Raw genomic sequence first — 27,243 nt, forward strand, 5'->3', positions numbered from 1 at the left:
AGCGCTTAGAACTATTGTTTTTTATTTCTGCTATTGACACGTCTTCCTCAAGTGATATATTTCAACTGTATTCGACTATTTGTGGATTCTTAGAAATTCAGCCTAAAGCCCTTGTCTTGTATGTGAAAATGTTCATCGTTGTTTACAGTATATGTCCATAATATGAATTGCATATGGGAAGTGTGTGAATAATGGACACACAACGATCAGATGCGTTAAGTCACTTCTTGTGCTACAGTCCTTAATGAATCTTGACTTCCCTTAAAATATCTTACCAGTGTTCCCTATTTCACATATCTGGGCTGCAACCTGAACGAAGATTGGGATCACTCGCGTGAAATCCATATTAGAATCACTCTTCAACTTTTTTTGCGTGTCGTGGAAGTTTGGATCGTTTCAGAGGCCACCGGTAAGAAAATCACATTTTTCGAAATGTGGTGCTACCGTAGAATGTTACGTGTTAGTGTAGTATCGTGGACACATTATGTCATCAATGAAGCTGTCTTGCAAAGGATAGGTCAACAACAACTACTTTTAACGGTAAAACAAAGAAACTTGTCATTTGGTCACACAATGCGAAACGAAAAATTCAATATCCTTCATTATTATGCAGGGCAAAGTGAAATGAAAAAGAAGACCAGGTATACGACTTATTTCGTGGCTTAAGAACTTGAAACAGTGAACCGGAAAAACTATGTTGGAATTATTTAGAGAAACCATGAATAAGGTTTTGTGGTCTAGAGTGATTACCAACGTCCAATGGGTACCCAGTTCAGTTCAGATTCAGACCAATAGTTTCCTATTCAGGACCAGTCTCTCCATGTCTTTATTCCCAGTACATGTAGATCTGCTTCCACATCATCCACGGAGCATTTTTCTGTCTTCGGCATTGTAATTTGTACTCTCTCATTTTCATCTGTGATGCTCAATCTTGTTTTCAAGTTTTATCAAAATCGTTCTAAGGCATTTGTGTTTTTTAATGTATCAATTCTCTATTTAACTTGTATGTCTTATTATTTTTTCTGTGATATATATATATATATATATATATATATATATATATATATATATATATATATATATATATATATATATTAAGAATATCCTTATGTTTGAAATATGTGCCAGCTAGAGTCATGTTTAAATATCCTGCAATGTTTACGGTTCTTATTCCATTATCATTCATTTCTTCATGTAGGCTATACGGTGCTATGGTGGGACGATACATAGGCTCTCTTTGGACTTTCGCATTCATAATATAACCAACGATATTTTTATGTCATTTATGGGGCACTTTCTGTAAGCCTCTCCATACAATTCTTCCTTTTCTGCGAAAACCTGCAATCATTTATACTTTCAGTTCTGTTTATATTTTACCAATAAATTCTGGCGCCTATTAAAAATAAATGATGAATTTATGAATTTGTTAGAACGTTATCCTAATAACGTCCAATATCAATCAAATCATCATATTTGCATAGAAAGTTACTAATCGAAATGCTTACTAAATAAATACTCAATAGAAGTTAAAATATAAGGGAATGGGCAAGAAGGCCTGTTAAAAGTAAAAAAAAATAAAACATTTACCTTTTTATTTTCTTTTTATAAATTATAATCTTAATATTACTTTTTTTATTTTTATTTATTTTTTATCTTTATTATCACTTTATTTATTTTTTTATTATTTATTTTAATAGGTGTAACATCGTCTTCACCTCAAGGCCAGCAGTTAGGTTAGGATTTGTTTTATTTTTCATTATACTTAGTTAAAATTGCAAAAGCACTATAGATAATAATGTAAATATGTAAGATAAACTATATGAATGGCACTACATTTATTAATGTTTTAGATACCAAAGGAGTCTTTTCTAAAGACATACTTCTATATACAACTATAGCTGGATGCTTATTAGCAGTTGTGACCATAACTGGTGTTGTTATTTTCATTTGCTGCAGACGAACCGATAGTAACACTTCTCCAGACAGAACAAAACAGGTAAAATATATTTGAAAATGGAAATTTCAGTTTCGTCTGTTTTATAGAACCGTTATGCTTTAATTGATCAAAATACAAAATGACGTTTAGAGAGGTTTATTTAGTATTCTACTATCTCTCATAGTACGGACGTCTATGACACAGTTTAGTCTCAGAAATTTCTGTAGATGTTTGCAGAAAGTTTTGTGTTTCTTGTAAAAGCAATTTTTACATTAGTTACGTAGCTAGGACAAACGGCTTTATATAAACTTAACCTCAAAAGTTTTGCACCACCAAAAATTATGCTGATTTTAATAGTTGATTTTCTCGCAAACGGATTTCCTTAATTTTTTTTATTATTTTAGACTTTCTTTAGTATTGAGGTAGTATTTCTTTATTACTGAGGGGCAAAGATTTACTCAAACTTCTCTTTTTGGCTTATACCGAGTGGAAGAAAAAAATTTTTTTCTTACGTTAAGTTTGAGGCACCCTGTAGGGAGTACAGGGTTTTTTAATTTCCCTGATATCTTTAAAACCAAAGAAAATATACGGTTTTATTCTTTAACATGTGTTTTAACTGAAACAATACTAAATTAACAATTAAAGATAACAACACTTAAAAACAGAAAGCAAAAACGTGTTTCCCCTCTACTTTTAATAATAGCTTCACATCCCCTACGCTTGCTGGATATTAAGCTGGCTATTTGATTTTGGTCTATAGAGTTTCAGATATCAATAACCCTAGTTTCTACATCTAACAGGAAAGCAGGAAGTGGGAGACGAAGTCTTAATCGTCTACCGACAATATTCCATAAGTAAAAAAAAAGAGGTTAATCTTTGTAAATGGGTATATTTTATAAAAACCGTTAAAAGGGCTGCATTAAAAACACGAACGTTTTCGGAACAACAGTTCCATCATCAGGTTAAAAATATAGGTTACCATGCCTGAGCCACCAAAATATTAAGGTAAAAACCCTTTAAAATATATAATGTTACCAAAGATTGTACATGATGTTGTTAATATTATTTGATGTTTAATATTTTAATTAAATTTTACTTCAGGTAACATACACCCATGCTTTAAGTGAGTTCCAGTGTCCGGAGAGTAAACCTCTTCAAACGGACTTCAGCTGGTAACTGAAGAGGTTTGTAACAGGTTGGTAACTCCGTTTGAATAGGTTTACTCTCCGGACACTGGAACTCACTTAAAGCATGGGTGTATGTTACCTGAAGTAAAATTTAATTAAAATATTAAACATCAAATAATATTAACAACATCATGTACAATCTTTGGTAACATTATATATTTTAAAGGGTTTTTACCTTAATATTTTGGTGGCTCAGGCATGGTAACCTGTATTTTTAACCTGATGATGGAACTGTTGTTCCGAAAACATTCGTGTTTTTAATGTAGCCCTTTTAAGGGTTTTTATAAAATATACCCATTTACAAAGATTAACCTCTTTTTGTGATACGTGGTATACAGCCAGCTGCAGGAATTATTTTCCTTGTGGATTAAATAAGTGTTCAATAGAATTCATTTCGAGACTGTGAGGGGGTCAATTCAATCTCTGAATATTTACCTCGTAAATATATGCTCCTAAAGGAACAACGTGTTCAAAGAAACAAAAGTTAATGTACTTTTTGCCCTTTAAGAGTTTCCACGTAAATGGAATCCATCCTTTCTGTCAAGGAAATTGCACACCAAAAAATCACAGAACCTCCATTAAACAATCTCATCTCTCTTATGTTGCATCGTGCATATGCAAACCACTTACCTGGTCGATGCTATTGTTTTTATTTTACCATATTGTATCATTTAGACATACTATGTATGTATGTGTGCAGAGGTTTGGCTTCAAACTATGTTCATTAGCTACAGTCTTATTAGTGAAATATTACTGACTTACAATTAAATGTATTGTAATATACCTATTTTTAAATAGTATGTACTTGTGTTTCCCTGAGAAAATCAATTAAGAGATCATACATTGATTTGTTGAATGAGCTAATTAAACATGATATATTAACTGGATCCGCAATGTGTAGTTTGTGCAATTTGGATAATAACTCTTTGGATGATCCCGTGTGTTTGGTACATTCGAAAAATATGTGATTTAAGTCTCCCACTGAAGTGTTTCTACACTCACAAGAGGGGCTTTAAAATACTCCCTTTTTAAATAGATGGGCTGGAAAGCAATCATGATGAATTTTAATTCTAGTAATAGTGGAAGCATATGATTTGCTATTTTTATTGCTCCTATTGTTTGTTTTCGTACTTCAGGCCCAACATCACCAAAGCCTGATATTTCTATATCAAAATATTTGAATTTCAGTTCTTGCTTGATAATTACATCTACTTCAAGCTTGTATCTCAGAGGTATCTTTGATATTATCGAGAATTTTTTTTTAGAGTTAGAAATCGTCGAATTAAAAAATTTGGCTATTCTATTAAATTGGTGTAAAAGTCTTTGCAGATCGTTTTAGTTGTCTACTACTAGCAATGCATCGTTGCTCTAGTATAAAATGTTAATCTCGTTTTCTTCCATTTTATATCCATTTATTTAATTTTCTTTTTATTTCGTCCATGGTTATATCGAATAAAAAAGAGCTCAATGCATCTCCCTTAATGTAAATGTTATAAATGTGAGATACTTTGTTAAATTTAATAAAATTTATAAAAAAATATTTTTTGAGTCTATATCTCAATTCAGGTCAGCAGTATAAAAAATATTTTGTGCTTTAGGGTTACCAAAAAGGATCGAAGAATGGTCAGAATATTCCACCCGACCTCTGGATTCATCATGATCAGATGGAACTAAAGGCTATGGAGAAAAGACACTCACAAAACGACGGTGCTAGTAGCAGTGGAGCCATGACGCTACCTAGAAGTATAGGTGGTAACGATTATGATCATCACGAGTCAGTGAATACAAATTCTTTGGATAAAAGCACTTATGTGCCAAATTATGTATGTAAGTATTTGTTTCGATATAATTAATTGTATTATAATTAATAAATTTACAATATTGTAAATTCCTAGTAAAGGTAGATATTTTTACTACCATTTGTAACATCAAATAGTGTTTATAAAGTATTGTTCTGTCTCTCGTAGTCCTGTTACATTCGAAAAAAATATGTAATAATAAGTTTTAATAAGTTTTTCTTTGTAATAAGACGTACTGATGACGTATACAGGACATATCGTGGATTATATTACAGTGGTAATTTTAATAAAAGAATAACTATTTTCAATGTTAAATAGTATTATCACTCACTCCAACGGATGTGCTTGACGAATGCTCGACGAGAACTTACTCGGTGTTACTCATTGATCCCTACCATAATGCATTGAGACGAAAGAAAATCGGACGAATTGTTAAATAATAAAGCTGACAAAATCAAGCAGCTATTGGCGAAGGCAAATAAAAGTACAAAAGAAAGAATTAAAGATGCCTCAAACCTTGTAATTACTTGGTATCGAAAAAAAGATTAAGTAAATCCTAATAAAACGACCCTTTCATTCACTAATAGGAAATAAACAATTCCACCCCGACCATGAATATAATACCACTATCCTTGTCAAGAAATTGAATATCGTGAAGTATCTTTGATCAGTGTGCTCTCCGCAGATATCAGCTCTAATGCAACAAAGGCTCTCTGACCCGTAGGTTTAATATCCTGCCTTAATGTCATTATATAGAATAAAAATATCACAAAGAAAATTTGACATATATGAAACTTAGTTTAGGCTGGATAGCTTAGACACGAGTTGCTTGACTTCTACGCAGAAGGTCGGGAATCGAATCCCTGCGCCGCGCCGGCTAGAGCATCTGGATATTATCAAATATTTACAGGCTCCAGGTCGACTCAGTATGAATAAAATGAGTACCTTGGGTATAACCATTCGTAATAATAGGCGGTTAAAGCTTTGGCCCTGTTACCTTCCATGTATACCGTAAGCCCAAGAGATAGAGACTATTATTATGAAACATTAGTAAACAGTGGTTTGTTGTACAGATCCGAGAATTAAGACTAACCAAAGTATATAAAAATAAGATTAGAAGCTGTTGAAATGGATGCAGAGAAGATCACAAAGGATTACAAGAACAGACAGAATCAGAAATGATATTAAGAAATGATGGGTATTGAAGCAACCATTACCATAAGTAATGAACTGAAAACCGACAAAACGTCGGAGAAGAAGAAGGCCAAAGACCAGTGACTAAAGCCATAGGTGCCAGAAGCCTACGGAAGACAGAAAAAGATTTGCCTGGGAGGCAAAGTGTTGGGACAACGTCAATTTTAATAATTCGTAAATAATAGTCCGATTACTTTTTCTTAATAGCAGCAGCTTTTCTAGGTTTTGGTGAACTTGCGGCAGCCTTGGCGACGATCCTTGGCTTAGTGGCTGTGGTTTTTTCGCAAATCTGCTTTTATTTGATTTCTTCGCTTTGGTTGGTGTTTTTACTTTGGCCTCTGCGTCGGAACTGACTTTTGATAAACAAGATAAAACTGTTCTTAGCATATAATTATATTAATTGTTATCACAACTAATACGAAACATTTAATTGTTCATTTGTTTCCACAGCTGACGAAGTACATAGAAACTCCTTACGTTCGAAACCAATTTCATTTCCTGTGGACAGTAAACCTCCCAGGGAACGTAAGTATATGTTGTGTATTATGTCATAATCAAATACTACACAAATAAGTGTACAAAAGAGTATTTATTAAAATTGAATCTCAATGAACCAGTGAAATTGAATATGAATATTTTTTTATTTACATTAAACACTGAATTACAAGATCTACAACTGTTATATTATTTACAGCCATAGCAACCCCCATAAATACGGCGACGTTAAGTCAATCTAGCACAGATTCAACTCCTTCCAGCAGACAGCCCTATGGCCGGTCTCAGTATTCATTGCCTTCAAGACCTCAGGTGCCTTTCGATTCTACGATGCCACATACTCAAGCAACTGAAAATGTGTATATTAGTCACCCGATAGCGCACAGCGCACAAGAAGCCAATACACCTCTCAGCTCAGGATACATTGGGTAAGTTAGTTGTGAATTTTACAAGGTACTGCATTGAATATTTGAATGTGGCAATAGTTATGGTAGCCGATACGATAGGTGTGGGAGCTAGCACACTCACTTCAATTTAAGTAATCTAGACTAGAGTTTTAGTAAGTAAAATCTCGGTGCTTTCTATAAACAAAATACATATTGTTCGTTGCAAGATATTTCGGATTTAATCTTCTAGGTATAGTTGTATACAGGGTGGAACTTATATACTGATACATTTTATCAAAATTACGGCAATCCCACAAAGTAAAAGAAAAATACATATAAGTAATACTTTTATATTAAAATATATAATATATTTAACATAGTGAAAAAATACAAAAAAAAAATAATTTTAAACTTAACTATCGTCTACATTTAAATCGGTGTCACTATCATCGCTATCGTTTAAATCTATAACTACTCTATTTATAATGTTTTGGAACTGTAAGTATTTTTCTTCTAGTTTTTTGACATGCTCTATACATTTTTTATAATTATCTGCTGTATTATTAAATTCGGTCTTAATTAAATTTACAACATTCGAAAACGATTTAGGAGAATTATTATTTTTCCTCACATTACTTTTTAATCGAGACCACAACAATTCTATTGGATTCAGTACACAATAGTAAGGAGGTAATCTTAATACTTTATGGCCATAATTCTCAGCTGGCCTAGCTATTCTTCTGCAAGTTGTTTTAGTTTAGTTCTAGCCTAGCTTAGCTATTCTTCTGTAAGTTGTTTTTTTGTGTAAGAATCCATAAAATATATTTCATGTTTTGATAAAGATTCTTGAATTTCAGCTTTATTTGAATTAGTGTTTGGAATTTTACTCTTTAATCTACAATGATACGGAGCATTATCCAAAATAATAACGCTATTTATTTTTAATTTAGCTAGTAATTGCTGCTCAAACCACTTTTCAAACAAAGTACTGTCCATATCTTGATGATAATCTAAGCGACAATCACTTACACTCTTAGCAGAGAGTAATAAAGCATCTTCTACCCATCCTGATTCTCCCCCACAATGTAAAATACAAATTATCTTCCCTCTAGAGGAAGGAACATTGGTGACGCAATGTTTACTACCATCGGTTCAACATTTTTTAACTATATCGTGGATGTCGAACCAAGTTTCATCCAAATAATCGAACCTCCACTTTATTAAACGGCTGGATTCCATAACTGCCTGCCGTTTATTCGTTGTTTTAAACATAAAACCATTAGATTTTAAAAACCTCCAAAAAGTAGTTTTATGACACTCGGGGATTATTTCTTTGTTTCTTAATTCACTCAAAAGTTTGTTTAAAGTTGGTAAGTTATTCACTGAATACATATGATATATTGTTTCCCGTATAGCTGATAAATAAAAATTCGGTAATACTCGATGGGCACCAGAATCCTTTCTTTTTTTTCGCAACACTGGACCGTCTTTTAAGTTCGTACACAATGGATCGTGGCACTTGTGTCAAAAAACCGTCTTTTTGATCGCTTCTGATTTAACCATCGTCGAAAGAAGACATAATAAAAAATATGTAATTTTACTTTTTAAGGAATTCTGCTCGCAATTCTGTGTTTTTTATGAATTACTTAATCAGAAAATAAATTTTCTAATTTCTTATAAACATTGACATTTCGATTTCCTCTCCGGAAATCGTTTTCAAACAAGATTATTATACAAATTCTGACAAATGTATGCATACATACATGGTACAATGGCAACTAGAAGCTTTTGGCGACGATTCATAATGACTTAATAGGGTGAACTGGATTCCGGGGTTCGGGCCTCTACTTGCGGCTCAATGCTGATGCATGGCGTGGCCGGGCTGACGAATGCCTCCTTCTCCCTCGGACCCGCATGCTCATTCGGGGCGAATGCTTAAGACGGACGGACTCAATGTTCATTTTGCGGGATAGGTAAGGGAATTTTTTATTACGAAAAGGATGAACATGTGTGTGCCCGTTTAGGATCTTTCGATCCTCTTTGGGCTAGCTTTGAATATGTTGTTTGTTGTCGTCGAAAGCAAAACAGTCCGAAAAATACAACTGTGGCAGCGGTGTGTGTGGTGGAGCTTCTTGGAGGCTGTTGAGATGGAATCACTACTTGAATCAGAGGCGAGAGGTTTGTCTGGATGTGATGTTCTTTCCAGAATGTAGTGTATATGTTTTGAGCTAAATGCGACAGGACCGTGTCTCTAGTTACTATTGTTCCTGCAGCCGTTTTTACGTCTATACCCAACTTCAAAACTAGTGTATTGCACTAAAATTTGTCATTGGGTATTTTCGTTAACGGCCAGGCCTCGTCAGATTTCGGGAGGCGACCTGCCGCAGATAGCCCAATGAATGTGTGTGTTAGCATGACAGTGATGGACCCATTTCGATGTAAGTTTAGTTTCGTCAGTCGCCTAGACAGACTCTTCCGACCTCAGAAATTCGTATCATGCACAGGATTACGTTGTCGGCCGGGGGTCTCAGCGGCGAGGATACTTCAGTAGCAGAAAGAGGACCCCTTTCACTGTCATGCTAGTGTGAGTGTTGAGTGTGTGAATATGTTTGAGTGTGAATGTGTATGAGTCTGAATCGACAGAGACGAAAACCGTGTTCTCTAGTGACCATTGTTTCTGCAAGCCGTTTGTACGTCTGCCACAAACTTCAGAACTAGTGTATTGCAGTAAAATTCGTGTTATTAATCGCTTGCGTTAACGGCCAGGCCTCGTCCGCATTCGATAGACGGTTTCGGCATCTGCCGCTTCAAGTGAGAAAATAGTTGCGGCTATTTTCTCAGGGACGGACAGGTATCGTTGAGTAGTGAGATTGGGAAACTGCAAAAACCAATCTTCCCCTGTCCGGGCTAAGGAAAAAAATTGGGCTATAGGTAGGTGCGGTAAGCTAACGGTGTAGCTTTAAGGATGTCAGCGTATTCACCCGGGAGTTCGTCAATGCAAGCCTGCATTAGAACGGACGGAATATGAAGTTTTTTGATTTTGGCCTTCCGGGATCCTTACGTGACCTAGATGAGAACAGGAACTTTTTAGGGTGTTATGAGTGATAGATGGGGGGTCGTTGATTGGTCTGAGTTTTAATTCTCTCGATAATTGTGGCAACATTTGCGGTCTTGTGGATTTCACGGGATGAGAAGTCCCAGGGTTTCCTGCATACACTACGCAGAATTCTGCGCTTCGCAGCGAGCAGTCTTTTCTTTTGATAATTTCTTAGAAGGCAGTATAAGTTGGACTTATGTATACTCCAAAACGGACCGAATGAATGTTTTGTAAGTGTGTACGAGAGTCTTTGAGTGTGTTTTTCCAATTACCCCTGTAAGTGGTGTGAGAAGACGGGCTCGGTTTCTGGCCCTATCTTAAGTTGCCTTTAGATCAGGTTCTCAGTTGAGTGTCCTAGTGAATCTTCTTCTTCTTCTTCCTTTGCCCTATCCGTTTCGGACGTTGGCTATTAACAAGGCTATTTTGACTTTGTTTACGGCACCTCTGAACAGTTCGGTCGATGTTAGTCCGAACCATTGTCGCAGGTTATGCATCCATGAGTGTCGTCTTCTTCCCGGTCCCCTCCTACTGTCGATTCTTCCTTGGACTATTAACTGTAGCAGCCGGTACTTAGTATGCCTCATGACATGTCCGAAGTACTCAAGTACCTAGTGAATAGGACGCCCAAATAGGAAGCTGTCGGGCTGATAACGAGCCTTTGTCCCATCAGATTCAGGGGGAATTGGTCATCGCCGTAGCGATTGATTTTCACAGTTGTGTGACTCTCCACTAATCACATCATTCTTCGACGGCGTTTAAAAGAGTTTGTGCTCTTCTGAAAGTTCTCTCAGGAAAATAATCGTTCGTTGTTATGAGGAGGGCAGTGTCATCTAGATAGAGATACAGTTGGGTGCCTGGGATGTTTTGATTGGAAAAGCTTCTATTATATATTATGTACAATAAGGGTGCTAGCCCTGAGCCTTGGGGGACTCCAGCTTGTGGAGTGAAAGGGGTGGACAGTTGATCGCTTATTCTCAGTCTAACAGTTCGATTCATAAGGTAAGAATGTATGATTTTTATGAATTGTAGAGGTAGCCTGATGTCAATTAGCCTCCGAACTAGCCCGTCGTGCCAGACTTGATCGAAGGCCTTTTGTATATCTAGAAAAGTGGCAATGGCGATAGCATTGTCGTTTATTGATTGGGTGACTTCTGATGTGAAATCTATTAATGCATTTTGAGTAGATTTATTAGTTTGGGTATCATGATGGTGTTAGCCACCTTCCATGGAGTAGGAAAGTGGCTATTTTTGAGACGTGCATTAATAGTTTTTGTTAGAAGTGGGGTAGTACTCTCTGGAAGTTGTTTTAGGCACCGTCTACTGATATTGACAGGTAAATGCTTAAGTGTGTACGCGGCTTTAAAACTGACCAAAGACATAACCGTCACTTGTAAAAATGTTTGTTGTGTTAGCTGGGTATTTTTATTCTTGTATTGTCTTGACAGGAAGAATGATCAATAGCGAATATTATATGGAGTTATATGTGGGTTTAAACCCACATTAAAAAAAACGAACAAATAGAGAAGAGAAAATGTTCTGTCGAGATACCAATGCGCCAACGTACAAGAATTGTATTTTACATTACTTTCATATCCACCATATACTTCAGATCTGACTCCCAGCAATTACTCACCTTAGCAAACCTTCAAAAAATGCTCCAAATGGGGAAATTGTTGTGGAAACCTTATTTGGAGATCAAAGAAATGGTTCTACAAAAAGGGCATCGAATTGTTAGAGAAGCGTTGAATTCAGTGTATTACTCAAGATACAGACTTTCGTATATTAATGAATAAGCTTGAATTTTCAACTGTATTTTAGAACTTTTATGAATATCATAATTTTAATGTTAACAGTGTGTATAAATTTTGGTAATAATATGAACCACACATTAAATCGAATGTGCTCAATATTAAGTAGGATTAAGTTAAAATGTATGATTCCTTTTTTAGCCATCCTCAGCCAACGCCCACTGGAGGCGGATATGGAACGCCCCCGCCCTCCGGTTGGTCGGTGGATTCAACGAAAAGACTGCAGGCCCAAGGCCACCCACTTAAGAGCTTTACTGTACCGGCTCCTCCGCCAATATCAGCACCTAGTACTCCCCAACCTAAACATATTGGTAAGTAATAGGTAAAAATAGTATTTTGTCTATAAAACTACACTTTACGTGGTATTGAGAGACAAACTCCAATTAGGTATACAAAACGTATGTTTTTTGCATACGTAAGTTTGCAAAATTTTCTTTTTTGTCTTTTTCTGAAATTTTGATAAATCAGCCTTTCTTTATGATCTTCTGAAATCAAAAAATTCCTCTGCGTTCTTCAATTTTACCCGTATAATCCGTTGCAGAATATTATACTGTTTTCTCTGTATTAAGTTTAGCTGTGGGTTTATAGTACCATAATTAACAAAACTACAAATTGGGGATCGAATTATTTGTTATTACCTGCACGGAGAGGAATTTAGGACCGCCTAAATATTTGTACATTATTTGTAGGCCATTTTAATAAATTATAACCATTTTTATAGGAAATATTTTTTTTGGCACTTTTATGCTGAAATATTTAGTTTATTATTAATACTACAGTTATAGTGCATATTGGTAATTAAAAATTTACGAGCCCTTCCCATATCTGTAGACCCAACGTTAGATTGATAAGAAAATTAAATTTTAGAGAACAAAAATAAAAGGCAAGCGTAAATTTTAGCATCGAACTTAGCAAATTAATGCATCGAACATTTTTGAATTTTCCTAATTATAGAAAATATTTTATAACGTAATAAAAACTATTGATTAAACAGAATAATAATAAATTTAAAAAAACGCATAGCATATGTAATATTAACAAAAAAAAATGTGAAAGTTTCCCCTTTATTTTTAATGATATCCACAATTCTTCGAAACATAGTTTTTACCTAGTTCTGACAAAATTGTAATGTAAACAAATCCCATATTTCTTGCAATTCTTCCTTCAATTCGTTGACGGACCTGGCAGGATGTTTTCTCAAAGCTTTTTTCATTTCGCTCCATAAAGTCTTTATCGGAGACAAGTCGGGACTGTTAGAAACCCATTCCAGAAGTGGTATAACATGGTCTTCAATCCATTTTAAACTCTTTTTGAGGTATGACAACCTGCGCCGTCCTGTTGGAAGACAAAATCTTCCGCTTGTGATGGGTAGCTCTTTCGGGGCGACAGACGCGGTAGCTCGGACAGACACAGGTTGAAATAAAAAAATAAATCTATTAATTTCGCATATATACAATAAATAAAATAAAATGAATTCTACGCCGTATATACAATAAATAAAAATGAAACGAATTCTACGTCTCCGTCTGGGTCCCGCGATGAATGAACTCCCCGGCGAACGTCTATAAAAGAAAAGAAATTAATTATTACTAATAAAGAAATGAAATAGGTGAAGTCGATCATACGCAGACTTATGCTCGCTTCCGCTTCAATTCAGCGGGAGCTCCAAACGCACTCGCAAATAAAATATTCGGCTGTGCAGACCCGCGGTAATGTTCAATACACAATACCGATGGGTTCCGCTTGGTTAAGGACAGAGTATGATCCTCAATTCGGATTTGATCCTCAAATCTCTCTGTCCGGGCTGGCTCGCAGGTTCACTACACCGGCGAGTCAGGGAGCCTAGAGCGCTAGCTACAAGACTGTCTAATTCCGCTACTCACACGCCTTACATAGCCGTTGCGAATCCCACTTCGTCGTCTCGTTGTAGAAGTGGATGCGCAAATATTGACACTCCCACGGTTCGAACTGTTAAACGATCAGAACATCATTATACGCTGATGTTAAACGGTGTTCCATAATCAGTAAAAGAGATTCTTTTAAAATATTCAAATATTTATCCGTGTTTACCATTTCACCGATAAAATGTCCACTTTTCACACCTTTAGACGACATGCTGCCCCAGATCATGACAGATGTACGAAATTTAACTTTTCTCTTCAGGCAGTTGGGATGGAAAGCTTCATTTTTGCTGCGAATGACACAACTCCTACTGTCTCGAACACACACCTCAAACCTGGACTCATCACTCCATTGTATTGAATCCCATTGCGACCAATATTTATGCTCTTTTGACCATCTTAGTCTATTTTTCTTTTGTTGTAATGTTAAAACTGGCTTTTCCTTAGACTAAAATAAAATGAAATTTATTAAAAACAATTCGTACAATTTTTTTAACTATAAAACTTACTTTGTAAGTACCAAATCCTAATTTGTGGGCCTCTCGGTGACATGTTGATCTAGAGTGTCATCCAATAACGTAAACTGCAAATTCTATAAGTGGGCCAACTGATATGGGAAGGGGCTCGTATATATTAAACTGTACATGCGTATAATTAGGTACGCCTAAGGTCACAATTAGAGTGATTTTACTCTCTCTCAATACCATACAAAGTTGAAATAGTGGAAAGAGGTTGTTGATTAAATTGTATATTTTTAGTGACTGTGAGACCTACAACCTCCCCTTTCAAGAAACCCTTGGCAGGGGGAAGTCCACCGGCGAACCCTGTGATCTCAGCCTCTAGAATAAACTCGTCCAATCCACCTCCGCATACGGCCGAAGAAGTACAACGATTAAAACCGTCTCATTCGACAGAGGAACTCAATCAAGAGATGGCCAATTTAGAAGGACTGATGTTGACTTTGAACGCCATAACAGCAAACGAATTCGAATGTTGATTGGTGTTCAAGAGATCGAAATTTTTTTAGTCCTGTGATTGAATTTTGTAAATTCACGGTTTTCTCCATCACTGGATTTTTGAAAACGGGTGATATAAAACGCAAGGTGTGTATTAATACATCAGATATATACAGTTATCCCGTCTTATTTTTTTCAAGGATAATTCGATGTATAAACAATTCTTAATTACCTACTTTCTTTGATGCAGATATTTCATTACTTAAGAGGAAAAGAACTTTTTATAACTATTTTAGGAAAAATACACGCATTACAAAGACACATGCCAAAAATAACTGTATATGACCAGTGCAATGTCCCAGTTTTGACATATGGAAAAATTAAAAAAAAAATGCCGCCCTCATTGGACGCCGGGTAGATATGAAACATCGAAATTAACGATTAATATTAAAAATAATGTTATTGTGTATACAAATGACGAACGCCTTAAGTACACTGTAGTCGAGTAGAAAAGCGCACGCAGTACTTACACAGAAAAGCAACATAAGAGATCATGCTGTTTGTGGTCTTGGATACGAGTCGATCTTACACCCGCAAGACGCACCAATAGATGTTTCTCATCAAAAATCAAACGGTTTGATAAACAAGAGACTAAAAATGGACAATACGTCATTGAAAGGTCAATAAAATGTTGATTTAAACGGCACCTCGGGAGACGTTGGGGAAACGTGTATGAAATACAACAGGGGTTAACAAAGTTAAGGTACAAAACATGAAGAGTCAGAGTTTAGATGATTCTTTATCATTTTAATCTTACATTCTGGTGAATAATATATATGGCTATTACCACAACATATGGTTTGAACATTCTTTTATAATAGATGTAATAAAGGCCTAATTTCTCTTGTATCAAGACCACTTAAAGCTGTGATTATTCTTTTCATCCATAATTTTTCTCCACACATGATCTACATACGTTTTGTATTGGGTTAACAATGTATGTAATTAAGCTCATTAAATGAACAAAAACGTCTCTTATATGTTTCAGTTTGTTATAAAATAATTTGTAAATTATAGAAAACCGTGAATTTCATATTCTAATATGGTTTTGGTAGCTATGTATACTACGGGAAACATTTAAATGATTTTTTAATATGTACTAATATATTTTTTATTATACAACTGTATTTAACGAATTTCGGCAGTTATTTCGAGATTATACTATTTATTTATTTGAGATTATTTGTGGTAATCACACTTTTAAAATGTACATCACAGTATTTCATGTAAGAAAATGTAATTGTTACGTTGAAAATTTTATTTGAATTTTAACATTCAATGAAGACATTGTATTTTAAAATCGTTGTACAAATATTAATTAATTTTAAATATTCAAAAATTAACACTCTTAATCAACTTCACTTATCTTTAATATTGCTTTTTTTCGTGCCTATTCCGTTGCTTGAATCGACGAATAGACGAAAACTTCACAGGGGACTAAAAATCTTGATGTAGTTCGACGCTGTTCAACCATTTTACATATCTTTAAAATATTCCACATCTCTTTCTGTTCGGACCTATAGATAATAGTGATTCTTACCTATAAATCATGACAGTACCTGTAATAGCAGGTATAGATGAAGGGATGTACTAGATGTAAGGATATGCCTTGAAATAAGTAAGAAAAAACTGCAAAGCCCTCCAATTATTATCAAAATAAGATTTGCATATTGTTCTATGTGATCACTGTTTATCCTATTATGTTTGGTCTCGTCTTCACTCACACTTCCTTTCTTCCATTTTTATTTGTTAGTTCCTTTATAATCTTACTTTATATAAGTGCTTTTATGCATACAAAGACTTAATGAAAAGTAAGTTACTGAATCGTGAGTCTAAGCTGAGAATCTACAAAACAGTAATTAGACCAGTGGTCACATATGGATGTGAAACGTGGACCCTCTCAACCACTGATGAAAATCAACTGAGAATATTTGAGCGCAAAATACTAAGGAAGATATTTGGACCAACCCAATGCAGCGATGGTTCGTGGAGAATTAAAATGAATCACGAGCTGGATAAACTAATGCAGAGCGCAGATATTGTTAGATTTGTAAAATTACAAAGACTAAACTGGCTTGGTCACCTAGAAAGAATGCCAGATAATCGAGCTGTAAAAGTAGTCCAGAGATGGAAGCCCCAAGGAAACAGAACAAGAGGAAGGCCCCGTAAAAGATGGATAGACGACGTAGAGAGGGATCTTAAAACCATGAACATCAGGCAGTGGCGAAGAAAAGTATCCGACAGGGCAGAATGGAAGAACATTGTTAAGCAGGCCAAGACTCACAAAGGGTTGTAGCGCCATTAGAAGAAGAAGAAGTTCCTGTATAATCAGTGCAGATGCTATTACAATATTTCTTCTAAATGTTCTCTGGGATTTCCACTAATTTTTTTGTCATGTTTGTACTTTACTTTGTTACTTTATTGATAATAGTTAAATAGTTTAATGTTTTTTTTATCATTGATTATTTATTAATTACCTTTATTACTATTATAGTGCCGTAAATCTCAGGGAATTTCAACCATAAGTTAACTACGTCGTTCTTTTGGATTTTGGACTCGTATCTTCGAATTGCAAAGAATTTATCTTTGTTTTATCATAAACTCTCATATCTCTAAAGTTTGGCTTTCTAATTTCCACAAGTTACAAATCATCAAATTTGTTAATATTGTTCTGAAGCTATTTTCTTGTGGCATTTTAAAGTAATTACTATTTAAATGGGAATAAGCCACAATTAAAGGTTAAAGTACGTTTATTGACGTTTCAATTTCCACTTCGGAAATCGTTCTCAAAATACAAACATTAAATAAAATACGCCAATAAACGTACTTTAACCTTTAATTGTGACTTATTCCCATTTAAATAGTAATTTCATCAAATTTGATTTTGATTTCGCAGTGTTGTGTCTACGTACTTTAATAATCTACTTGAAAAAAAAAACTGACAATTTTAAATGTTAATCCAGTTTTTTATTCCATTCAAAATTATATACCCCATTTAGTTGACTATGAAATTATTTGCTTATTTTTATATTATGTTTTTTTAACAGTTGACTCGTTTTACAGTGCTATGTAATGCAATATATCATCATCATCATTCTCAGCTTATTCTACCAATTATGGCGCAGCCTCCATTACATAATCGTTTTTCTTTCTGTCCACGTTTGTCTAATACTTTACCTGCCTGTTTCCTTATGTCATAGTCCCATCTTAAGTTTGGACTTCCTCTTGACTGCCGTTTTAAAGATTTAATTCTGTGAATTACATCAGTGAGCTCGGTTTTCTGTCTGATCCATTCTATTCTTTTACGATCTCTCTTTGTTATGCCTAGCATGCATCGCTCCATTGAACTTTGAGTGACTTTGAGTTTCGCTATGATCTTTTCTTTAGTGTCCAAGTTTCCCAGCCGTATGTCATAATTGGTAGTATACATTGATCGAGCTTTTTTCTTTAGGTGTAGTGGCATACTGGATTTGAATATAAATGCATTTTTACCGAAAGATGCTTAAGCCAATTTCATTCTTCTGTTGATTTCTGGGAGTAAGGAGCCAGATTTATGTATTCATTGTCCCAGGTATACATACTCGTCTACTGTCTCAAGTGCAGTGTTGTTTATTATTACATCTTGGACATCCACTAGCTCGTTGTACATGGTTTTTGTTTTCGTAAGTTAACTTTTAGGTCAACTTCATTGCTAGCTTCATTTAGACCGCTTATAAGTTCTTGCAGTTCTGCTGGATTATTAGCAATCAGAATTATGTCGTCTGCAAATCTTAGATGGCTGAGGTATTCTCCATTAATGGATAGGCCTTTATTCTGTCAGTTCATTTTGCTAAAAATATTTTCAAGGTTTGCGGTGAAAAGCTTTGGGGATATTGCGTCTCATTGTCGGACACCTCTGGTAGTGGGAAGTTCTGGAGTATTTCCATAAATTTTTACATTAGCTGTTGCTTTTATTTATATATTTGCGGTCTCTATGTACGGTTTGTCAATGCGGTGGTTGGTCAAATCTCCTATTATTGCGAAAATATATATATAAAATGGAAATCTATGAAGGTTAAAGCTAGCGGTATTTCATATTCTTGAGCTCTACTCATTATTTCTCGAAACGTATGGATATGATCCAGGCTACTAAATACACTTTTGTAGCCAAATTGATCTCTTGGCTTTGCAGCATCAAATACATTTGTTAATCTGTTATTGATGATATTTGTGAATATCTTTTATATGATTGGTAGTAAACTTATGGGTCTGTAGTTTTTGATATCCTCTTTGCTACCGTTCTTATGAATGAGAATTATGTTTGCTGTATTCCAGTGGTCTAATATGCATCTTGATCTTAAACAGTTCGTAAATGTGTCTGCTAAGATTTTCCAAGTTTTTTACCAGCCTATTTAAGCAGCTCCACGGGTATGCCATCTATACCAGCTACTGTATACCGTTTTTCATTTTTGTAATTGTCGATTCTGGTACATCTTCTGGGTCACTAGTTGATTTTTAAAGTGTTTCAGGAGCTCTGTATCGTTCGCTGTAGAATTTAGTCACTAGTTGTGTTATTTTATTTCTGTCTGTAATTCTGGTGTTTTCCTTTGTTAGAGCCACGACTTTTTTCTTCCCTTGAATTAATGCTTTTCTTGTTTCCTTATAGTTTTTTCTGTCTTACTAAATATTTATCCTTATTGCCACAAAGTTCTGTGTATTGTATTCTTTGTATGATGCTACTTACTTTCATTTCCCTTCTTTGTTTTAGCATTATTCTGGTCTTATCAGATAGGTTTCTATGTTCATTTTGTTGTTGCGGACCTCTGATTTCTTTGGCACTATCTGTGATCTGAGTTTTCTTTTAGATTGTTAATATTTATACCGTTTACAGTTACCGTGGTTCCATTTGGTGCTACCCAAATACATTTCCTGTTCGAGTTTTTCTTGAATAATGTATTTGCAATAGGCATGTTTTGTGCATACTGAACCAGTCTTTCTCCCCTTTCATTTCTCTCACCAACTCCATACTTTCCCATGACTTGTTCCTTGTCTCTTCTCTTTCCCACTTTTTCACCAACTAAATACTTGAAATGACTTTTATTTTTATTTAATGCTTCAGTTACGTTACTGTAGTGTTCCTCTATTTCTTTGTCAGTGTGGGTAATCGTTGGAACGTACATTTGTACGATTTGTATATTGTATCTCTTTGATAGTTGCAAGGTTAAGCTAGCTACTCTATCCGAGATACTAGTTATTTCTACTACTCTTTGTTTCCATTTCTTATTGATTAGGAATCAAATACCGCCTGTTTTGTCCGTTGATATTCCCCGGTAGTAGAATGTGTTTCCTGACGCTAATTCCAATAGCTCTTCATCTTTCCGTCTTACTTCGTTGATTCCTATGACATCCCATTTTATATTTTCAGTTTCTTTTTCCAGTTCTACAAGTCTGGATTCGTTTGATAGCAAGCGGCAGTTATATGTCAGTATATAAAGCGTTGTTGTTTTGTTTGGGTAGTTGTTTAGACTCCGTATATTCTTAGCAAACTCTACTCTCCTGGATTGATCCCGAAAGCTACCCAGTTCAGGGCCATTTGGGCGTCGGAGAATGAGGGCCATGATTTGAGCTGTTGCCAATGCGGGTTGGTAAGGGTTCGCTGGTGTGTTTCGGTTGTAAGGCGTCGAATGGCTGCTTTTCACCCTCATCCTTCTGATATATACAAACTGCCTTAGTACGCCATATATTGCCTAGGGATTACGCGACTTATGTCTTCGTGGACGTAGGCGGTAGGATTCGTTGACAGATCTAATGGATTTTTTATATCAGCTGTGATCCAGTCATCACTATCAATTAGGTATTTACCTGAGACTTTAATGCTTTACTCTTACCAGCAGAAGAATAACAGTAAATTGTCGTTTCATCGTTTTTGTGGTCTTTCCACTGATCGTTTTCCTATTGGGGAACCGTCTCGCGCCGTCTCTACTACTCTATTTGTTGTCATTCTACTCTTCTCTTTCTTACAAAGTCTTTGATGTTCTCCAATTTGCATCTCCGTCGTATATCTACACTTCTAGCTCTGTCCCATAGTTTGTTACCATGACTCTCTCCCATAGTGGCTTAACTCTGTTTGCTCTATTCACTTGATATTTCACTGTTTCTATTTTTTTTTTATTTTAGAATAATATTGAGAGCCGAATTATAGTTAGCAACGTGATAAAATCAGTTTAGCGTTTAATGATGTATTAATTTTAAAATTAATCCGATATTTGTATAGAGATTTTAAACAAATTTTACATTATAAATCCAAATGTTTTTTCCTTTATATATATAAAGGGCAAATTTATACAAACAAATTTAAGACAAGATAATAAATGTATTATCAACCCTATCATCACTTTCTAAACTCTTTTTATATTCAATGAAAATTTAAGACTGATTTTTTGAATGATGTTTGTTACCAAATTTTTTATAATTATGTTAAATTTTTTGATTCAAACACAAAACTACAAATTGTACAAATTATCTTAAGATCCACAAAAATCTATTTGTTTCATGGTTAATTTTCACTTCTGATTTGTTGGAAACTCATAATCAACTCCAATGATTTGATCACACGGCCAATTTATCAGAGCAGAAAGGCGGTTAAGATTTAATTTCAATGCAGCGCCACTGCCATCCGCCTATACGTATTTCGACCTTCTTAAGTCTCCTCAGAGACATATGCAGAAGCTTTAATTTATGTTGTGAAATGGGTCACGTTTATTAGAAGATTTTATTACCTGTTTCATGTATGTGCCATTTTTTCAGTTCTCTGTGCTTTAATTCACTTTGGGACAAGGACCCTCTTTTATTTGTAGATCTTTTTTATATCTTTGCTTAAGGTCTGTTATTTGAAACATTTATTTCTGAAAATTGAAAATAGTACATTCCGTAAGAGATACATAATAAAGTTTTAGTTTACATAATAATTAACTACACTTCATCTAATTTAGTTAACGATGTACGTCATCGGCGTCATAGCGTGTGACGTCAGATGATACCAACACGAAATATTTAGGGTGTAGGTGTGTTCTTTTTTAGAATCACTTTACCGAGTACACTGGCATTACAGCCACTAGACATATTTTATTATATACGCGTAGAACTAATATTTAAAAGTTTCTATTAATGTTAACTTAAAGAAATACACAATAATATGTTTCATTTAATTTGTATAAATGCATTATAAAGCGTTTTTATCAAAAACATTTGTTCGGAACACACTGTAACTGTAATTGAACGAAGGTAAAATTTTGGCATAAATTGGTAACACCTATTTGACAGTTGCGGTGTTGACACTTTTTGTACTTTATTATTTTAAATATTAAAGTGAATACCTCTTGTTTTATATTTTTACTATTTAATAAAATCTGTTCTTTTTAGAACAAAATTAGTGTGTTTTATTTCAAAAATGTCATGTAAGAATTTAAATAGTCGTTGTAAAGAGTATATTAATAATTATGTGACCTATTTGATTTAAAATGGATTCAGGATTTTTTTATACTTTGGCAACTATGTCAACTTCAATCTCTGACGTATATAATGACGTAAATCGTTATCTAAATTAGATGGACTGTATGTAACTGCAGAAATAATAGTTCTTCGGTTTAATCAAGTTAATCCTGAATTTCTTGCGAAGCGTGGTTACATTTCTTGATTACATTTCATATGTAATTTATTACATTATAAATATATTCACAGCAAATAAAAGTGTACGAAATGCGTGCACATCTTTCCGGCGAAATATTCATTCGCTGAAAGATCGTAAAATAGTCGCAGAGAGGGAAAAAGGCGGATTGTACCTCGAGACAGAGTTTGTGTTTAATTGCGGTAGGATGTTTTAAATCAGGATCTATTCACGTTTTATTTTTTAGGTGCGCTCTGAAAAAATTATAGTGGTCACATTTGTTTATGAAGATATTCTTCGACATTTTCCAACTGTTTTCCCTTCTATGTTTGTAATTTCTCAATTTTCCTGCTAATGTTCGTTTACAATTTTCTAACAGGAATTAATAATACCTTAAAGATTAACATAGCTGATCCTTCCATTAACAAGTTAACTATGTATTATTAATCAGAAGTGATTATGACAAGTTGAAATAATTAGATCAAACTTTTTATTCCTATTTTCGAAGAGTTTTAGGATGCTCAATTTTTTAGGTCTACTCACTTGTTGCAATAACAATTTTTATATATACCTACAGGGCAGTCAGGCTTGGACGAAAATCTAGTTACTTTTTTTGTTGGTGGGAACTTAAATTCGGGCACAGAATGTCTTTATTGATTCCTCAAAATCTGTAATTATTTGTACATAGTCTAATTAGTTATAATGAAAAAAGTAACTAGATAATTGTTTACGATCGTATATTAAGTGCAGAATCTTTAACGCCTCAAAAATTCACAATTAACTATAACAAACGTCATTTATGGTGAGGTGCCCGTATTTTCTTCTTGGGTTACCAGATTCATCCGACCGACAAAACTAGCGCAAACTTTGCATTTAGTCGGTGGCGTGTCGGCGTGAAGTTACTACTAAGTGTTATTGTTTTCTGCTACTCAGGCAGACTTGCACCCGCCTCTGTTTCGTCGCCACGATTTACTTAACCTTTGCCGCGAAAACAGGTCGTTTTAAAATATGCGAGACGAAACTTAACCATAATTGGCGTTTGCTGTACTATAGGCATCATAATATCATAAATTACTTTATAATACTAAACTTGCCAGAACCAACTAGCTGCAGATGAATAAGATTTCGCACTTGGTATAACGTTGTTCAGCTTTGATAAACCAGACTACTAATTGATAAGCCTAGATAATGTGATATTGTTTATTTTGAAATAATTTTTAGTAACTAGTTGACGATAATCGACTTAACATTTTCTTAAAATGTAAGTAGTTAATTTAGAAAATAAGTTTTAGTCAGAAATTCTGATTTTTGTTACCCTAGTGTCCATTATTTAATCTTGCCTTGATTGTTCACGGTGATATTTAGTTCTATAATTTCATTCTTAATACTTGGTATATATTTCGAGAAGATATAAAAAATATATTTCTAGTAAAATCATGGTAGATGTGCACATTGATATTTTAAATTAGATTGAGTAATCCAGCAAGTCTCTTTATATAATAATACCTCTCCTAGATTAACCTAGCGAGATATTATTGTGACATTCTATCAAAATTCTAGAATGCCGATACTTGGTACGAGAGGATAAGAAAAACTGTGTCCATGAAACTAGAAACATGTAGGTGTTCATGCTGGTTGAAGTATGTACGAGATATGAGTTCAGTTCAGGATCACTATGGGATAGTGTTTCATCCTCTTCATCATCACCCAGCCCTTTTGCGTGCACTACTGGATATAAGCCTCCCTCATTTTTTCCATGGTGCTCTATCTTGAACACTTTCCATCCAATTTCTTGACATTTTCTTGAGATCGTCAGTCCAACGAGTAGGGGGCCTTCCTCTACTTCTTTTGTCTAATGTCGGCCTCCACTCAAACAGTCTCTTCTTCCACCTTTCATCACTGATTCGGGCGACGTGTCCGGTCCAGTTCCATTTCAGTGTGGCAATTCGGGAAATTACATCGGTAACTCCTGTTCTTCGTCTTAAGTCTTCATTTCTAACTCAGCCACGAGGCGATATACTCAGCACTGATCTTTCTGTTTTCCTCTGAGCCATTTGCAGCGTTTTAGAAGTTGTAGCTGTCAATGTCAAAGTTTCGGCACCACAGGTCATCACAGGCAACACACATTGGTCAAATGTTTTGCGTTTTAAAGAAATTGGTATCGCTTTTAAAAATGTCTTTGAGTTTTCCATAGGCTGCCCATTGCTAGTTTTATTCTTCTTCGTAGTTCGCATGTTTGATTGTCTCTTGTGATCTTTATTTCGTGTCCAAGGTATATGTATTTTTCCACCAGCTCTACTTCGTTGTCTCCAATATTGATATTTCCGCTAGGTACTAGGTTTGCCATGAATTTTGTTTTGTAGCATTGTACATGTCTCCTTGAGGTTATCCGAAGATAAAACTATGTCGTCTGCGAATTTCAAATTTGTTAATCTTCTACCGCCAACGTTCAGGCCTTTCTTCTCCCAGTTAAGTTTTTTACAAGCATATTCTAGTACTGCGGTAAACAGTTTAGGCGATAAGGTATCACCCTATGGGCTCCTCTGCCGATTGGGATATGATCCGTGTTTTTATGTAATTTCACTACATAAAAATCTACAAAAGCCAGAACGAGTGGTCGATTGTATTTGATAGTCTTTTCTATTACCGTTTTAATGCTCTGGAGGTGATCATTTGTTCCAAATCCGGTACGAAATCCCGCTTGCTCTATTGGCTGGTAGAAATCAAGTTTTTTCTCAAGACGATTCGTTATTATACGAAGAAGTAAGGAGTTTGTATAGGTGACTAAGAAGACTTATAGGTCTGTAGTTTCTAATTCATGGGGATCTCTTTTTTGGAAAATAGAATTACCTCAGCATTGTGCCATTGGGATACTGTTTGCTATGTTGCAATTGTATTTTAAAAAAAGCAATTTTAGAGACTTTAAAATGTGTAATAGAGACCTGTGCTATACACGTTGGCTAATGGATCTTCAGTATATGGACTTACTCTGAATATTGTTAACTTCTGCCTAAATTTTGAATCGAATGACACATACACCACTAAAAATGAATTATTGCAAATGTACTTTTTATATCCAAGTACTGTATATCAGATATAAGAAATGTTTATTTATTATAATATTAATTTATTAATGTTGGTGCAAAACATTGTTGTTTAATAACAGCTAATTGTATATAAAAATTGTACATATATATTACAAAACTATGTATTAAACATTTTGTATTATTGTATATCAGCTATTTTCTACACATATAAAATATTTTTGCTACAGTAGTACAAAATAAAATGGTAATTTTTAATAAATGCAAAGCAGTATTTTATTAAACAGGGTTAGGCAAACTTTTAGATTATTTTGAAATTAGCGGTAATATGAATATATGTTTTGTATACATTGCTTCTTGTTTTTACTGCATATTATACATTTTTGTATCACAAACATCATTTGTGGTGAGCTGCGCGCAATGACGTATTTTCTCCAAGTTACTTAAAAGTTCCGACCGGTGAAACAATCGAAAAGTTTGACATTCATTCATTGACGAATCTACTAGGTGTTTATTACTACGAACTGTTAGTGTTACCTGCTATTTAGTTAGACTTGTACCCGCCACTATTTCGTTGTCATGATTTAATTAATCAAGGAGTGTTCTTTTAAAATCTTATCGACGAAACTAATTGATATTTCCTGTGCATGTTTTTATTGCTTACTTTTGTTAAATCCAACAAAGCTGGATAGAATAGGAAACGAGTACATAATCCGATCGGTGTTTTTGTCGCGACTTCCAAGATGGTCTCAGTCTTGCTCAGGGGTCGCCGTAGCATTACAATAAAAATACAATAACTATAGCGGGAAAGCTGATCCTGTTATTCTTTAATATTTTTTCTAATCTTGGTTCTATGTTTGACAAAGAATTAAATTATTTTTCAACTGGAGTCCCTTTCTAATAGTTTTCGTGTTAACCATTTGGGAAAAAACTAGTTCACAAAAGTAAGAATCGGCAAAAGGAACTAATAATTGGCAATATTACCCTGTCAGCTCAGAATAGCCTTTTTTCTTCATCCAGAAGACAATCGTTTACGAACTAATTGCATGTTAAGCACACCGTCTCATTTACTATATTTTTGTTATGCATGACTTCTAGAACAGGCTAAACAATGTGGTTTGTTAAACCAGTAGTCCTCTATTCCTTACATTTTTTCAACTTTTTCTTTGTTGGTATTTGAACAAATATTAAAGAACAATGCAAATAGATATCTAATAAAAGATCAGGTTTCTTCATTTTTCTTTTATTGGAATGTTGAATCGTGTATTGAAGAATGTATGTTGAAGAGGAAGTACTGTAAAAATTGCATTTTACATTTCGATTTCTACTCTGGAAATCTTTTCCAAAAAGATTATTTTAAAATAAGGAGTTACTATAACCTGTCGTTAAATAAATTATAATTTTGAATTTTTAAATGTAGCAGAAAAATATCGTTAAGTGTGTCTAACCCTGTAAAAACTTAATGCTATATATATTTTTGTTTGGTTTATTTATTTTAGTTGATTATTTATTGTTTGAATGTCCATTTAATTTTGTAAAGTGTGATAGTTTTGGGCTAGAGAATTGAATGGCAGAAAATGTAAGCCTTAAGAAATATTTAAACTATGTAACTAAGGATATTTTATGGAAAGTTTTTTCACTGTATGTAGTACTTTTTAAGTGTCGCTAAAATAAATGAAAATTTATTATCTAATTATTGTTTTATTGGAAAATAATTCGTACAAGATTTGGGAGG

General features: G+C 34.4%; 1 protein-coding gene across 2 annotated transcripts in view; it reads left to right on the forward strand.

The window, feature by feature from the left end:
- The window catches only part of fra (neogenin protein frazzled), an 80,830-nt gene extending 53,635 nt beyond the window's left edge, over window positions 1-27,195 (forward strand). Inside the window, exons 17-23 of one of the 2 annotated variants that reach the window (XM_072526551.1) lie at window positions 1,698-1,733; window positions 1,851-1,996; window positions 4,722-4,950; window positions 6,567-6,641; window positions 6,811-7,039; window positions 12,044-12,213; window positions 14,562-27,195. In XM_072526551.1, the coding sequence (XP_072382652.1) occupies window positions 1,698-1,733; window positions 1,851-1,996; window positions 4,722-4,950; window positions 6,567-6,641; window positions 6,811-7,039; window positions 12,044-12,213; window positions 14,562-14,800 (1,124 nt within the window). In that variant the 3' untranslated portion in view covers window positions 14,801-27,195. The remainder of the gene's footprint in view (window positions 1-1,697; window positions 1,734-1,850; window positions 1,997-4,721; window positions 4,951-6,566; window positions 6,642-6,810; window positions 7,040-12,043; window positions 12,214-14,561) is intronic. The other variant, XM_072526552.1, reaches the window with a different exon arrangement.
- The last annotated feature ends 48 nt before the right edge of the window (window positions 27,196-27,243 follow it).

The sequence above is a fragment of the Diabrotica undecimpunctata genome, chromosome 3 (assembly GCF_040954645.1).
Source record: "Diabrotica undecimpunctata isolate CICGRU chromosome 3, icDiaUnde3, whole genome shotgun sequence".
Taxonomy (NCBI): Eukaryota; Metazoa; Arthropoda; class Insecta; order Coleoptera; family Chrysomelidae; genus Diabrotica; species Diabrotica undecimpunctata.